Source organism: Cyprinus carpio, chromosome A2 (genome assembly GCF_018340385.1).
Source record: "Cyprinus carpio isolate SPL01 chromosome A2, ASM1834038v1, whole genome shotgun sequence".
In the NCBI taxonomy this organism is placed as follows: domain Eukaryota; kingdom Metazoa; phylum Chordata; class Actinopteri; order Cypriniformes; family Cyprinidae; genus Cyprinus; species Cyprinus carpio.
This window is the reverse complement of record NC_056573.1, coordinates 4,989,899-5,006,487: the sequence shown is the minus strand read 5'-3', so window position 1 is coordinate 5,006,487 and position 16,589 is coordinate 4,989,899. Positions and strand designations below refer to the sequence as shown.

General features: G+C 33.2%; 2 protein-coding genes across 3 annotated transcripts; one reads left to right on the top strand and one right to left on the bottom strand.

Annotated features, from left to right (window-relative positions):
* Nucleotides 1–4,526: 4,526 nt before the first annotated feature.
* On the top strand, nt 4,527–7,663 carry dynlt5 (dynein light chain Tctex-type family member 5). The gene is made up of 5 exons (XM_042767158.1): nt 4,527–4,592; nt 4,741–4,900; nt 5,057–5,148; nt 6,589–6,713; nt 6,894–7,663. Exons 2-5 carry the CDS (start codon nt 4,788–4,790, stop codon nt 7,095–7,097), a joined length of 534 nt encoding a protein of 177 aa, XP_042623092.1. The 5' UTR covers nt 4,527–4,592; nt 4,741–4,787; the 3' UTR covers nt 7,098–7,663.
* Nucleotides 7,664–10,024: 2,361 nt separating this feature from the next.
* On the bottom strand, nt 10,025–12,904 carry LOC122147465 (relaxin-like). 2 transcript variants are annotated; one of them, XM_042770254.1, is made up of 3 exons: nt 12,827–12,904; nt 10,975–11,142; nt 10,025–10,758 (listed from the first exon to the last, which is right to left on the bottom strand). In XM_042770254.1, exons 2-3 carry the CDS (start codon nt 11,138–11,140, stop codon nt 10,634–10,636), a joined length of 291 nt encoding a protein of 96 aa, XP_042626188.1. In that variant the 5' UTR covers nt 11,141–11,142; nt 12,827–12,904; the 3' UTR covers nt 10,025–10,633. The 2 variants fall into 2 exon arrangements, with proteins under 2 accessions (XP_042626188.1, XP_042626182.1); XM_042770248.1 differs by lacking the exon at nt 12,827–12,904 and having other exon boundaries at nt 10,975–11,217.
* Between the last annotated feature and the right edge of the window lie 3,685 nt (nt 12,905–16,589).

Genomic DNA, 16,589 nt, shown 5'->3' with positions numbered 1-16,589 from the left:
TTTCTTTTATGCCAAAAATCATTAGGATATTAAGTAAAGATCATGTTCCATGAAGATATTTTGTAAATTTCCTACCATAAATACTTAATTTTTGATTAGTAATATGCATTGTTAAGAATTCATTTGGACAACTTCAAAGGCAATTTCCAGAGTATTTTGATTTTTTTGCGTCTTCAGATTCCAGATTTTCAAATAGTTGTATCTCGGCAAAATATTGTCCAATCCTAAACCATACATCAATGGAAAGCTTATTTATTCAGCTTACAGACTATGTATAAATCTCAATTTACAAAAAATTGACACTTAAGACTGGTTTTGTGGTCCAGGGTCACAAATGTTTCTTGAGCAGCATAATGATTTCTGAAGGATCATGTGACACTGAAGAGTGGAGTAACGATGCTGAAAATTCAGCTTTCAATCATAGGAATAAATTACATTTTAAAAATATATTAAAATAGAAAATGGTTATTTGAAATTCTAATAATATTTCACAATTTTGCTGCTTTTATTGTATTTTTGATTAAATATATGCACCTTTGGGGAGCATAAGAGTTTGGTAATTGCATGTGAAATTTCCGTAACGCCAGATGTTTGGGCGTGGAGGATTGAAACTTTGAGCAGAGAATGTAAATTTTGTAAACTTGTATAGAAATGGGGAAGTGCCATTGAGCAGTTTCGGAGAGAATGATTCTGATTTTATTACATTCGATGTAAATGACGATTGATAATGAATAATGTATTGACAGTAACAAGGTCACACCAGCAGAGGCTCACACAGCCTGACAGTGTGTGAGAGAGAAATCACAACAAATGAGCACAACAGCACAGACAAAGACACTCATAATACATACTGGAGTTTTTACATTTATAACATAAGATATAGCCTAGTTAAGCAACATGAGACGACCAAGAGAGCACTGTTTCCCGAATATTAGCACGATTGCAGATTTGACATTGATTTTATTCATTAAATAAACAAATAGTTAACATTAAGTGATTAACATTTTTTTAACAGAATACATTTAAATGGTTAAAAAAGATCACATCAGAAGTCACGCATCTCATGAAACCTTCCTTACTAAATGATTCAGTGTTTTTGAATGAATCATTTGAGTCAAAGATTCAGTGGTCCATTCATAAAGACAGACCCTGCATTCCAATGTTCATAATATCCATCATGAATAGCATGTGAGATTAGAATAAGTGTGTCGCAGAGCATTGTATGCTGAAAAGAGTCTGCCAAAAGTCCCCGGATGGCAGGTCGATTTTTGGAGTGTGGATCCGTGCACACTCTAATGGCTAATATTACCCACAAACCAGTGCCTTTTGACGAATGATTCGGTTGAGAACTACAAATACGAATAACAATTATTTTTAAAACACTACAAACATGGTGAATGTGCGCGACCAACGGTTAAGTAGAGAGGTTTAGATAAAGGTTTAGATAAACATTTATCCTGGTAAAAAAAATATATTTATTTAATATTATCTGTGTTATATTTCATCTGCAACAGCAATGATAACTTTTATAAACATCCGTTTAGTCATTAACTTTTAAATGCATCATTATGCAGAAAATATGAGCAGAGTTCTCCGCATGAAGACCAGCGGCTGGCAGATCAACGTGCTACTTCTGTTCTCTCCGATATGGTAGGAAGTTGAATGAAATGAAATGCGGATGATGTTACAGGGTGCGTGTAACTGTGCGACAGAGAACGTCCGTTATAAACACAATTGTGTGGCGTGATAGTATCAAAGCTTGCCTGCTGTTCTACTACACACTCAAAAGGGTGCACTTTATCTTTACCAAAAAAGTACATACTTTAAGGGTGTTATATAAGTTGGCACATTAGGACGCAGCAAGGCACTTGCTTCATTTTTGAATGAATCAGCGGTCTGAATGAATCGGTTGAACTAATGACTCAAATGCATTAACACAGTCACTTGCCGCCACCTACTGGCGCTTTACTCTCCTATTTAAAAGTAGCATTGCATTTCCCAACCTTTCATATTTGTATTTTACAAATTATTTAAAAAACTAAACTTTTTCCAGTCATGGCCTGATTTTTCAGTATGTCTAGCATTCGAACATCTATTAGTATTTTGTTAAATCAGTTTTGAAATACCTGCAAATGTATTGTGACATTTTAAGCTGTCTGCTGATCCATTTCAAATTCAGTTCAGAGTGATATAGTTTATTTAAATGATGTAGATTTTCTCAAGTATCCATATAAATGGTCAAAAGCATGGGATCAAGATTTTTTTTAATGTTTTTGAAAGAAGTCTCTTATGCTTACCAGAGCTGCATTTATTTGATCGAAAATACAATAAAAACATTAATATTCTGAAATATTTTTCAATTTATAACAACTGTTTTAATATATAATATATGAAATGTTGTTCATTATTAGTTTATGATGCCTAAAAACAATGTTAGAGAATTAACCCTTATTGTGAAGTCCTTCCATGCTACAAATAAAGAAATGACGAGAGAGAAATACAGAGACATGCTTCCACAGAATATTATCTTAAGTAAATGCCTCTTGCGTCAGTGTTAATGTTGATTTGATGTTACTGGTGAATGTTTGTTAGAATGCATCACTTGTCTAGTTGGCCCGTAGCCCTTTGTTAAATAAAGTGCTTAAACACGGATGTAACCATGACCTTCATAATTCATGCAAAAAGTGATGCCTGTTTTTCTTTTTCTTTTTCTTGATGTCTTTAAAGCATTTATTTATTTAGACATTTTATGAAATCGAAACTCCATTTGTGTCCGGGATTGCAGAAGTCAAAATAAACTTAAGGAACTGGTCAAATATAAACAATTTTCCTTTTGGTTTTCCACAATGTGGATTTTATTTTCCCAACACATTGTACTGTAGCAATATTTAAAGATAATGTGTAAAAATGTAAAATAGAAATTGTTATACATTTATCCAAAATGATATACAGTAGTTTCTATGTCTTGTCATAGAACAGATTTCCTGTCAAGTTATTTTTAGCATTTACAGTTCATGATGGCACTTTATTTATTAATTTGTTTAATGGTCATGTGATTTATTTTATGCCTGATCTGTGGTTTGTAATGGATTCTGAACACTCAAAAGACTCTTTTTATTGTTGAAAAGGGGAAAGAAACAGCATTTTAACTGACTAGTGCAGAAGAACATTTATCATATCCTTTCATTTGTCACTTCCTTGTACTGCATTGTGTTGAAAGTAAGGAAATGTTCATCTTTATTCTCAATGCTTTTTGTTTGCTGAGTGATATTGATTTTGTCAAAAGCCTCCTATGTGAATCATTGCCTTTACAGTTGTGAGAATATCCATCCATCCAAGTGTGTAGAAACTTCCAAATGTCTAGAAAAGCCTCACATATACATAGTTACAGAGATATAATTTGGGGATATACATGACATTCGTGGATAATTTTGGGTCATGTGTTTTGGCTAATCATGTTCTAGTTAAGTGTCATATTACATCTGCCATTAATTAAGTGTACTTTATTTAAGTGGTTTGGAAGCCTTACCTGGTGGGATGGAAAGAAAGCTGCTGCTTGTGGATGGTTTATTCCAGTTAAAACGTGTCTTCATCTCTCATTTTATATATATATATATATATATATATATATATATATATATATATATATATATAAACATTTCATAGTAACTTCTCTATTACTTTTTAACCCACTGATGTTGTGGTATTGTGTTTGTCAGCTGACTTGCATCTTGTTCATACATCATTCAGAAAATGGAATATGCAAACATTTCATAGTAACTTCTCCCCAGATTTTAAGAGAATATAGAGACTGAAAATGCTAAATATATCAGAAGTGGAAAATAATGTAATGTCTAAAAAAATAAAATCAAGAAATTCCTGTTTAACATTCTTGGCTACTTGTTGAGGTTATTGTCACTAAACACAATATACACACTTAAACTAATCCTCATGCAAATAACAACATTGCTTTTTTTAAAAAAATATTATTGCATGGATAAAGTTGCCAGTATAAAATATTCTCTTGATATTAGAGGTAAAGAAATTTACAGTCTTAAAAAGTCTTCACAAATTAAGAGACCATCCACAAATTAAGGCATTAAAAAGGTCTTAAATCAGAGCAGAAAAAGTCATGGAGATCGGTTGGATGTTGTATTTTCAAGCTATAAAGTGCTCTGTTAACAAACTGTGTCCTCCTTAAGACATTTATATTTACATAAAATATATTTATTTATTTATTTGTGATCAACTTTTTATTAATTTTTTTTTTTTACATATAACAAATAACATCCATTCAGGATAAAACGCAAAATATATTTAGATAAAATATTGACATATTGTGTTCCCTTCAGTTTATTACTTATATTTGCTTTAACTGGTCTGAAGAAGGTGTTTTTAAAACGTCTTAAATTTAAATCAGCTCAGGTGAACATATCACGCTAAACCGTTGCCATAGTCACCATAGAATTTTCTTTGGCGGGAGATCCCACCAAAGTGAAAATGAAATCCTCTGTTGTCAAGGCAACGTTTGGCAACAAGCCGGTCGCGGTGCTGAGCATTTCCGGTTTGTGGAGGAGATACACATCAAAGCGGTGAGTGTATTTGCCTCGATGAAAGTTATGTACATGCGTCTTGAGTTCAAATTACGAACTATTTTGTTGACAGAAACACGTTTTAATACATTTATAAATTATTAGTGCTCTAAGAATGTAAATGTAAATGGCTTTTTATGTCTTTCAGTTTTTCGTAGAGCATCAGATACAGTTCAGTCGATTTTCCGCAATAACATGTCAGATTTAGCGAAAGAGAAAGCAGCACGTCTGCTGAAGAAGCGTGGAAGTTTGTCTTCTCTGGGCAGTCATGAAGTCAGAGCTAAAGAAGCCTTTGCCAAAACCAAGGAGTGAGTTACTGTCATTCCTTAACATCTACCAACACACATAGTCCAATAATGACAAAGCAAGGTGTAAATATAAAAGTACGGATGAGGAAGGATCATTTGTGTGTGTGTGTGTGTGTGTGTGTGTGTGTGTGTGTGTGTGTGTGTGTGTGTGTGCAGCTCTATCAGCACAGTGTCCTACATGGAAGAGCCTGGACATCATGATGATATTCCACGGCCTGCGGTGCAAATGGAGAACACCTATCAGCTCAGTGAGTCTCTTCTCCTTCACTGTTATAGAGAAACTGATCTCAAGAAGAACCACCAACATCATTTCACAGGAAAGATAATATCATGTGGGTTATGCATTACATTTGTAAGTCCTCATTGCATATGCCAATATATTGCAATGTGAATTACAGGTAAGAGAACACTTTTTGTACTCTGGAATCTTATTAAGGAATTTTTTTAATATTCTTAATTTTTTTCTGTTCTTTAATCAAAATGTTGCTAGCAAAACATGTTTTTCCTAGAAATATATAACGTATATAACAATATTATATTGTTTTAATTGGCTAAACTTCGTCTTCAGTTTCACTTTTCATTCTGTTAGTCTTTAGTAATTCCTCTTTAAAAAACAACAGCCAACTACTGAATTAACATCATACAGGTAGTTATTGATCATGTTGGGTGGCAAAACAACAGCTTAAACATCAGTATTAGAATTGTGAATTTTTTAATAAATTATCAACTTAGTAACACTTTACTTTTAAGGTTCCATTTGTTAACATTAGTTAACTACATTAGTTAGAAAAATACTTTTAAAGCATTTATTATTATTGATTCCAACATTTACTAATACATTATTAAATTCACAAGTTGTATCTATTAATGTTATTTAACGGACTAAAATGAACTAACAATGAACCGCTGTATTTTTAATAACTAATGTTAACATAGATTAATAAATACTGTAACAAATGTATTGCTCAATTTTAATTCATGTTAATTAATGCATTAAACATAGTTAACAAATGGAACCTTTTTGTACAGTGTTAACATCTGCTTGACAAAATGACAGAAGAATTTTTATAATATCAACATTTAAAAAAGATTGTAAAACAAAATATATATCAGAATTAATAATGCTGACACCAACAAAATTAATATTGTAAGCTCACTGCGAATCAGGGCTGCTATACAGTAGTTAACTAAAACTAAAACCATATAAAACATTTTCTAAGCGTTAATTAAAATTATATATATATATATATATATATATATATATATATATATATATATATAATATATATATATATTAAATTTAATTTCTATTCCAAAACAAAATTTAACATTTCTCAATTTCAATTTAACTTAACTTAAAATAAAAAAACAAAAAAATAAAAAAAACAAAAAAAAAAAAAAAAAAAATAAAAAAAAAATATAAAAAAATAAAAAAAACAAAATAAATATATATAAAAATAAACACAATAACAAGAATGATAATAATAATAATAATAATTAATAAAACTTCAACTAAAATAAAAATAAAAACTGAAAATATAAAAATACAAACTAATTTAAGATAACCGTTGTTGTGAAAATAATCAAGATATAGTGCCAGAGCTTGACCAGAGCATATTACTGTCTGGCTCAGACTATGCTGTGTGGTATTAGTTTTTATCAGTAAATCAATGTAAATGTTTACACAGGCCCCACACAACGTTTCCCAGTGTTAACAGTGAAGGACATTCTGAAGGATGTGTTGACCAGCTACTTGCAGGAGGAGAAATATGAACCGGAGCTGTGCAGACAGATGACAAAAACCATCTCTGAGGTCAGCTGACCTTCACACACTCTTTACATTGATTTTTTTCTAAATCATGACAAATACTTAACACATCAGTTCATTTAACACTGACTTGCCAGCTCACATATTTTAAGTAAAAGCATGTTGACATTATGAATATATAAACACAGATAAATGCTTAAGCCTGTGTTGTCATCGTAATTTCAGGTGATCAAGGCCAGAGTTAAAGATTTGATGATTCCCCGCTATAAGATCATCGTCATCATCAGCATTGGTCAGATCAGAGACCAGAACATGCGCATGGGGAGTCGATGCCTGTGGGATGAGACACACGATAATTTCTCCTCACATACTTTCAAAAACAGCTCTTTGTTTGCCACCGCTACTGTCTATGGTGTTTATTTTGAATGAGTGTGTAAGAATATCAGCTGGGTTTTAGTGACGAGTGATTTTAGCCGACCAGTGGCATCTACACTACACATGCGCTCTGAGCTTTCTCAAGTCAGTTTAATGGCCTTTAAAATGATTTATTAAGGTTACAAATAGAGGTTGAGTATGTATGAGGCTTTTCTTTGCCTCAGTGTCTCTCTTAACAATAAGTTATCATGAAACTCTTAAAGCAAACATAGGAACGGACTGCTGACTGTGTATTATATATATTATATATATATATAACCAAAAATAATATATGGTCAGATATTTCTATTTCAAGCTGGTTTTGCACTCATGTTAATTCTCCATTCTTGCTGATGATGAGATTTGTGACAGCTTCAAATGAAATGTTGGCCAGAAGTGGAATTATTGCCTATATTAATGCCTACTCTTTAATGTTTATATTATGGAAGCACATTTTGGACACCATTTAAATACCATTTTCTTTAAGAAAACGTTTTACCTTATAAAATTTGAAAATATGAATCTCTTCGCTTACACTGAGTTGAAAAGTCTTCATTTTAATACCTCATTGTGTGTCATACCTCATTGTAAGTCAATAAATCTGAATGTCTATTGACAATAATTTGTTTACTATTACTGATTTGTTTTGATAAAAATATTTACTTATATAAGTATTTTCAACTTATTGTTTGGTAATTCATTACTGGACAATATAATTAAAAATATTTTCATTTATTCAGTTTAGCTATATGTTAACACAATATAATTTTAAATTATGTTTTGTTTAACAGAAAATAACTGCTACAGAAGTCTATGAAAATATGATTTAAAATGTTTTAAATTAAGATAAATTGAACATTTCAGCAAAATCATACAATTGCTATTAAGTAACATATCAAACTATTATTTTGCTGGGGGAAAAAAATCTCATTCTCAAAAACATGAATCTCCTGGGTGATTGTAGCACAGGTCCAATTCTCCCAGGTGTGAGGGGTTTGAACTCAGAGCTGACATCCTCTGTCATCAAACAGCCAGACAGTCTAGAGGAAGGAATCACATCAAATCAGATTACTGTGAATGTCTTGGATATGTACAGTATGTAACCCTCATTCCCTGATGGAGGGAACGGAGACGTTATGTTGTGATGACATTAGGTGTCTTACTTGGGAGCCAATTCATCTCTGAGTTAAAGAGAAAACGCCAATGAGAACTGGCTAATGGATTTTGCATGCTGAGCCACTCCGCTTCAAGATTCAAGATTTTTATTCATCACATACTCGATTATATAGAGCATATAACCAGCAGTGAAATGTATGGTTCAGTGTTGTGGCATGGGGGGACATAATCATCCAAAATATCTTAAATTGTGTTCTGAAGACGAACTAAGCTTTTATGGGTTTGGAACAACATGGGGGGTAAGTGATTAATGACAAAATTTTCATTTTGGGGTGGAGTAACACTTTAAGTTGAAAAATCTGAACTGTGGCTTCTGCAGAAGTGTATATCTTCACTTAACAACCTCAGAGGTCTGTTTTAAAACATATTCGTTAATTGTTACAATTTCTTTATGGTGAAATTAAATAAGATTGTGACTGTTACACGTAGAGATCAAAAGATGTTGCACAAAACACCTTCTTGTGTCTGCTGATATTGATCTCTGCTCATAGATCACACTAAAGTTGAATTGGACTATAGTTTTGCACAATTTACCTACATTTTTGACACTTTCGTTTCATAAATTGTCTAACAAAACATGCCGTATGTTTTTTCTGAAGAATTTAAGTACTGAGAAGAACTCCTGCTCGTTGATCTTCAGAGAAGCTGGCATGTTTTGTTTTTTATCTGCTTCAGTCATCTTTGACAAGTGGAAGAACTGCTCAACCTCAACGCCAGGAGGAGACACGATTTCACAAACATACAAAAGGTTGTGTCACTTACTGACAGTAATATTTTTTCTTTAACCCTTTATGGCACAGAGTTGCCAAATGGCAAGAACTAATTTCTACTCATTTCCTTGTTATTCTGAAAAAAAGGCAATATATTGCAATTTGCACTATGGAAAAAGGCAGGGCTTAAGTCACATGACATTTGAATGTCTGTCCGAAACTCTTTCCCACTGTCACCCTCACACTGAAGACACATTTTGAAGTGCTCCAGAAATTGCTCTATTAACCTCATTTCTAAACATCTCTTCTCAAGTGGGATTTTTGTATTTTTTGTTAAACAAATTAGATATTTTTATTCACCATTTAACTTGTTCTACTTTTGCTATAAATTGAGAAAAGATCAATGTTTCCATATGGCAATGCTTTGCCACAGTGGAATTGTAGTTATGTATTTCCTCAATGGGATTTTTTATAGATAGTAGAATGAATAATATGATTGCAGTCATTTATTTTTTTCAAAGTGTTCATAGTATAGTTGTATCTGTATATATAACAAAAATTATTTCTTCTTTTCAGAATGCAGAGTTAGCAATTCCATGTGAAGAGAGTGAGGATGAGTTAGCCTTCAATGAAGGTTAAATGATAGGGATCTACTTATTTTTGGTTTGCATGAGTTCTGATCAATTTCTAAAAGAAATGTGCATTTAAAAGAAAATCAGAAAAGAAAATCAGAATTTTATAGAAAAACTACTTTTACCACCATCCACATTGTTACACAACAACAACAACAAAACAACAACTCCCCAATAATAACTACACCAAAAAAAAAAAAACATTCTATTTTTTTTTTTTAATCTGTTTGATTTGTATGATTAAAGCTATTTCATGTCATAAAAATTTATATATAATTTGAAACTTATTTGAATATTTCATGGTTCGAACATGCATAATGAATTGGTAACCTAAAGTATGAGTGGCAGAAATGTAAAAATACCTCTGAGAATGTATTTATTGCTGTTTCTCAACAAATTAGGACTCATACAAACCATGTTCATGTTTTTTGTTCAAAATGCATTTATTCTCAATTTTACAGTTGGTCTCACCTGATATTGGATATAAAATACGTTTTTTTTTTTCTAATCTAGTATTTGTCCCTGCTTCTAGATTTTAACCTTTTTAACAACATTTAAAAAACAACAAAAAAAAAAAACATTTTAAACCATTCATAAACATTTAACAACTTACAAAAAGTGTCATAATATTAACATGTTTTGGGGCACATATAGTATTTGCATATAATCAAACAATACCCAATGTATATTTCAGTACCTGATCTGATATCTGATAGCACTTAGGGAAAAAAGTATTAATTCAGAACAACATGGGTTTTTTTATTTTTATTTATTTAAGGGTGAACTATCCCTACAATAGTATGTGTTAAAAAAGACAACTTTCTTTTCTATACGGCGATTGTGCTCTACATGTTGCCACATTTAAAGAAATACTTTTTTCCATTTGAAGAATTTCTTGGAAAACAACATCTGAATATCTTTCAAATATGTTAAAACCATTTTAACTTTGAGTTGCTATGCAATTCAAGTCCTCCAAAAAAAAAAAAAAAAAAAAAGTTTAAATGCATTTTGCACAGAGAAGATGATGAAGGTCTCAGCACATGAGAACAAGATCACTTTTTCTACATCCCACTTTACAGCATGTGGAGGGCAGCGCTTCGTAAGCCTCTCTTCTTGCTCGATCCATTTCTGACTCCACATCAGGCTCGATTTCATAATCTGTGTAAAATCAGAGACATGCAATGTACATGATTTCTGTTTCCTCAATAGTTCATGCTGTACAACGGATGAATTGAGGATGTCAGAAACTTACTTCAGAATGTAAAATTTCAATCTATACAGCAGGTGGCACACAAGCCAAATTTGTTCAAGTTTTGGTGCACTGTATTACACTGTCATGATGACTGATCAAGCAAAGACAAAATATATACTAACCATTTATGGGGTCCTCCGTTTGGCCCCGCCTCCATCTGGAACCCCCACACGTGTAGACGACCGCCCGAAAAAACTCACGGCCACAGAGTCTCAGAGCTTTCTGGGCCTGGGCCGAATCTGCCCACGCGGCCAACACCAGCAGCACCACCAGCAGCACCACCTTCATGTCTGGAAATAGTGTAAAAGCAGTGTTAGCTTATGGAAGTCTTTCTGTCTTTCTGAAGTTTTCTGACCTCAGAACGTCTTCATTTATATACTACGCAAGCCGTGATTCATGCGTTATTGACGCACTTCTTTTCCGTGACCTTTTAAATGAGACAAAATGACCCACAAACCAGAGAATTCTGTTTGACAAAATGGGTTAGTTGGTTTTAAATAAACAGATGATGTACAAATGGTGTATCATAATACAGATAATTTAACAAAGTGGCCTGAGGGCTTTGTGTTATTTGCCACAGCAAAGTGCTCTTTAATGATGTTTTAGACATACATGCCCATAAACCTAAATATTGCAAATTTGAGCATGTGTCACACCAGCATTATGGAGTGACACCAGGATAATGAGAGCACTTACTTCCTCCAAAACCTTGTTAATTTGACCTAAAAAGCTGAGCACCATTATGAGCCGATTTATTTCTGGCTGGCAAACACTTTGTTGCCAAGTGCTTCCACACAACATCACTGTTTTATGGGATAACCGTACCATCCTGGAAGTATTTGACACAGGCGTTCACATTTTTTTATGCAATTGTTCATAAAGCAGCAACTTGAGTGACAGTGCAACCTGCTTTTGAACAAGCAGATGTGAGAGAGTTGAACTCATTTGGCCACTGAAATTAGGACAATTTTGGCACTTTGTGAAGCTTTTTTAACTGCACAAAGTGTGATTTTTCTCCCTGTGTTGTTAGTTTCTAAAGTATTTGTTGTGATTGACCCAGGTTGACCCAGGCAGGGCATAGAAATAAAAGAGATGCTATAAAATCTTATCTATGGTGTTTATAGACAAGAAGTTGTAAAATCTCTACCACTACATGATCACTCCTAGTCATTTACTGCAGCATTGAACACCAGATCTTCAAATGCTAGTTTTCCAGTAATCTGGTAGAGATCATTTATATTTTGTTTGTCCGTTTGAGAAAGTTTGTTCTCTGAGTAGGAAAATATCATTGATAATCAACATAATACTGACATCACTAAATTAAATGTCTAAATTTCTCATAACTGAAGTGCCCTTTGTCTTGTTGAGGCCTAGGGTTATACATTATTTATTTATTTATTTATTTATTATTATTATTTTTGTTCTTAAGTCAAATCTGCATAGTGTGAAAAAAAAAACAGAATTACTGTACATAAACTGAAATAAATAAATGCATGAATCCAGCCAATAAATACAATAAAATAATTTGTTAGTTTGACATTTTTGGGTGAGCCAAAATAAAAAATTCTGAACAAGCTGTTCCCAACATAGGAGTTTCTTTCAACTGCTGAACACAAAAGAAGGTATTTTGAAGAATGTTGGTAACCAAACTGTTGTCGGTAGCCATTGACTTCATAGAACTTTTTTTTACATTCTATGGAAGTCCATGGCTGCTAGCAACTGTTTGGATACCAACAGTCTCAAAATACCTTCTTTTGTATTCTCAAACAGGTTTGGAACAACCCGAGGTGAGAAAATGATGGTGAGCTATCCCTTTAATTTAAATCAAATTCAATTCGAACTTTTTTCAGTTAAATGCATAAAGCCTTTTTAACCATGACACTTCAAGCACAAGACAAACTGAACTGAAATGACTGAACTGTAGTTTAAATGAGGTTAATGTAGGAATGAGGGTGGAAACACTGAGAAGCTCACGCGATCCAATAGTTGAAATTCCATCTCAACAAGTTCAGTGGAAGACGTTGTGTGGCCTAGTTCTTCATTTCAAACCTGTTTGCATGTTGCCCTTTCAGACATAAAGGAAGTTATCATTATTAGAGGTACAACTGATTAAGAATAATTATTTAATTATCCACTTAAAGGGGTGAAGACTAGTCGATTTGATTAATTTAAGATGTTTGTTTGTCCACCAGGGGGCGCTTTGAAAACAGGTTCGTGCAGTAGGTCGAGCTCTTGTTTTTGAACAACACTGTCACTCCGTACTGCATTCCTAGAAAGCCATACACTCCTCACTCAGCTGACAGTCTTGGCAGATCTTTTTGCATAAGGTGGGGTTTACTGTAACGTTCACCTTCTGAAAATAACCTGTTTTCAACCTGCTGTGACTTGCCTCACACATTTCAACGCACTAGATCGTAATGCCTAAGGTGAGGGATCCAGTTTTGCATGCCCTTCCTTTCCAGTAACTATGTCTTCTTAATTGCTTTCTACAAAACATTATACAGAAACACATGCCTACGAGAACACTGATAATTACCACCAAAATAGAGACTTTAATCACCAAACCAGGCCCCCTTGGCAGTTTTGCTGCTGTATAACCAGTCATTTTGTCAATATTGGACATTTGTTTAATATTGTTTTTTTTAAATAAATAATAAATACATTGTTAACTTTGAATAACCTCAAATAAGATGATCTGTTTTAGCTTATACTGATGATTTTCTGGAGGAGGAAGTTGTGAAATATGGTGTAACAGGTCTATGACCAAACGCCGGCCGATGATAAGCTGTTTACTCTAAGTATGGAAGTGTGAGAGCTAAAGATAGCTGAAGATAACACTTTACAATGAGGTCCCTTTAGTTCATGTTAGGTAATGCATTAACTAAAATGAACTAACAATGAGAAATTCAGAAATGTATTACTCTTTGTTAATATCACTTAATAAAAATGACAGATGTTCATTAGTTAATGTCAGGTCATGTCAGGACCATTAAATAATGTTAAGAGATGCAACTTTAAGATGTAGATGCATTTTTTTTTTTTTCTCCAGTGAAAAAGTCATAAAGTCATAATCACAAAATAAAAATACAAATATCAACAAATCAAGCACTTACAACAAAAAAAAAACAGTACAAAGAAAACATTAGAGAAAACATTATTACAGATTATTCTGTCCAGAAGCAACAGTATAAAATTAAAAGACATTAAGTAATGGACTGGAGTGGTGTGGATTACTTGTGGATTATTGTGATGTTTTTATCAGCTGTTTGGACTCTCATTCTAACGGCTCCCAATCACTGCAGAGGATCCACTGGTGAGCAAGTGATGTCATGCTAAATTTCTCCAAATTTGTTCTGATGAAGAAACAAACCAGTGTTGCCAAATCTGCGGTTTTCCAGCGGAATTGGAAAACTTTAACACTGTTGCTGTGGGTAGTTTTTCATGTCCGCGGGTTGAAGCGACACAAATAACGTAATATTTAGTCCCTGAGATGCTTATTTCACCTGGGAACCCCAAATACAAAACATGTATTTTACCCCCTGAAACGTGATTTTTAATGGGGGACCCCCTCAAATTGGGAGGTTTTGTTGTGCAAACCTGGCAACCCTGAAACAAACTCTTTTAAATTTTGCATGGCCTGGGGTTGAGTAAATTTTAAGCAAATTTTCATTTAACTAAAATGAATAAATGATTTAGAAGTATTTTTTATTGTTACTTCAAGTGTTACCAATTATCAACTAAATTAAAGGCGTCATATGATGCTGCTAAAAAGAAAATTATTTTGTGTATTTGGTGTAATTAAGTATGTTTATGCAGTTTAAGGTTCAAAAACACATTATTTTCCACATACTGTACATTATTGTTTCTCTTCTATGCCCCACCTTTCTAAAACGCAACGTTTTTTACAAAGCTCATCAGTCTGAAAGGCGAGGTGTGCTCTCATTGGCCAGCTATCCAGTGCTTTGTGATTGGCCGAATGCCTCAAGCGTGTGACGGAAATGTTACGCCCCTTACGCTTATGTTACGCAAATCTTCCCACATCATGACGTAGACATGTGGTGGTGTGTTTAAATTAGGTTTTTTAGGAGGGCGTGGACAAATCTTAACTTTTATAAAGAATATCTCTTTGGGTTTGAGACTTTAGTTTTTGCAACTTTACAGATCTTCTTTATGCACCAAAACCTTCTAACAATCCAAATAAAAACTAAAACATAAAATCTCACAAAAAAACAGCCCTAAATGGTAATAGTGGTGTTTCATGTGATTAGAACGCATGTATACAGGGAAACACGCTTGTGTGTGGTTACACTATATTTAGGTTGGTCTAAAGTTTCGGATGTGCTCATGTCGACATGTGCTTGAGGTGTAAGTGAACTGTTTTCCACATGTTTAGCCTAGGAGTTTATATCATATCATCTTTGTATCAACCATGCAGAGGTCAGGGTCTGCGAGATTTTCAAGCGCAAACAAACTGATATGTGGCCATGAGCCTCTATCATTAATGTGTATAAACAGATAATCACATGGTAAAAAAAAAAAAGCTATTATATTTATTGTAATTGCTGCATATGGAACATTTTGATTCACAGATATGAAAGTGGTTTAACATAAAAACTCACACACGCAATATTGAACCCAAGTGTTGTCCCAACAGAACAGAGCTGTCTGAATAAACAGTTCTGAACAATGATGCTGATTTGTTTACGAGCTCCCAGCATGCATTGCAGCATGACTCAATTATGTCATTACTGTTATAGGATTATTGTTTTGATGTTTTCTGACCTTATTAATGCTGTTGATCTTGTTGTTGTCAGAGTGACTTATTTGTTATGAAATTACTTATCTATCAGCATGTCAAGGGTCCTTTAAAAATCAGTCAATGGAAACTTAAGGCATAGCTGCGTAGACTAACATCAGTGAAGTGTATATATACATTACATTTGATTTATTTCTTTTTGTTGAATTTTAAAGAGATTAATATTTTTATTCAATAAGGTTGTATTAAATTGGTCAAGTGACATTATCAGCATTTATAAGGTTACAAAAGATTTCTATTCCAAATATGTAGCCTTGGCAAGCATAATAGACTTTAAATGGAAAACATTAAATGGTAGCTATTTTTACTATTTCAAACTAATAAAAAAAAAAGATTCAGAGAACATGATTAATTTTTAGTTGGAAATTGTTTCTAATGCATCTCTGTTATATGTTTCATACTGTACTTTTAACACCCAAAGCCTCATATGTTCTGACCCCATTTTAACAAAGGTAACTTTAACCGATTTGGCTGACTGTAACGAGTTGTTGTAAATCTTCACTAAGCTGCACTGGATCTGCATCATTAAAATGTTTACGCCAGGAACATCACACCAGTGTGAGGTGAGGTAACTGGATAGGACAGGGCTGGATGGAGGAGAAAGTAACGTAATCAGATCAAGTGTTGAAACAAGAGAATCATAGAAGGGAGTGGGTGAGTGATAAAGACATATGAATCATATCTGTATCAAAAACAGACACAATGATTTATATGCCAAAGGTTAATACTTAGGGATTTTTGGTAAATCCCTATAAGAATGAGCAATAGTGGTGCTTTAGAAAAGACCACTAATAACAAGGAGGAAACACAGTACTTTCTGAAATTTTTTTAATCACCTTCCTGTCAAAAACATGACACATTTTTTTGGAAAACTTGTAAAAGTGACAGTTCCTCAAAAATGAATACTGTCACATGTAGCTC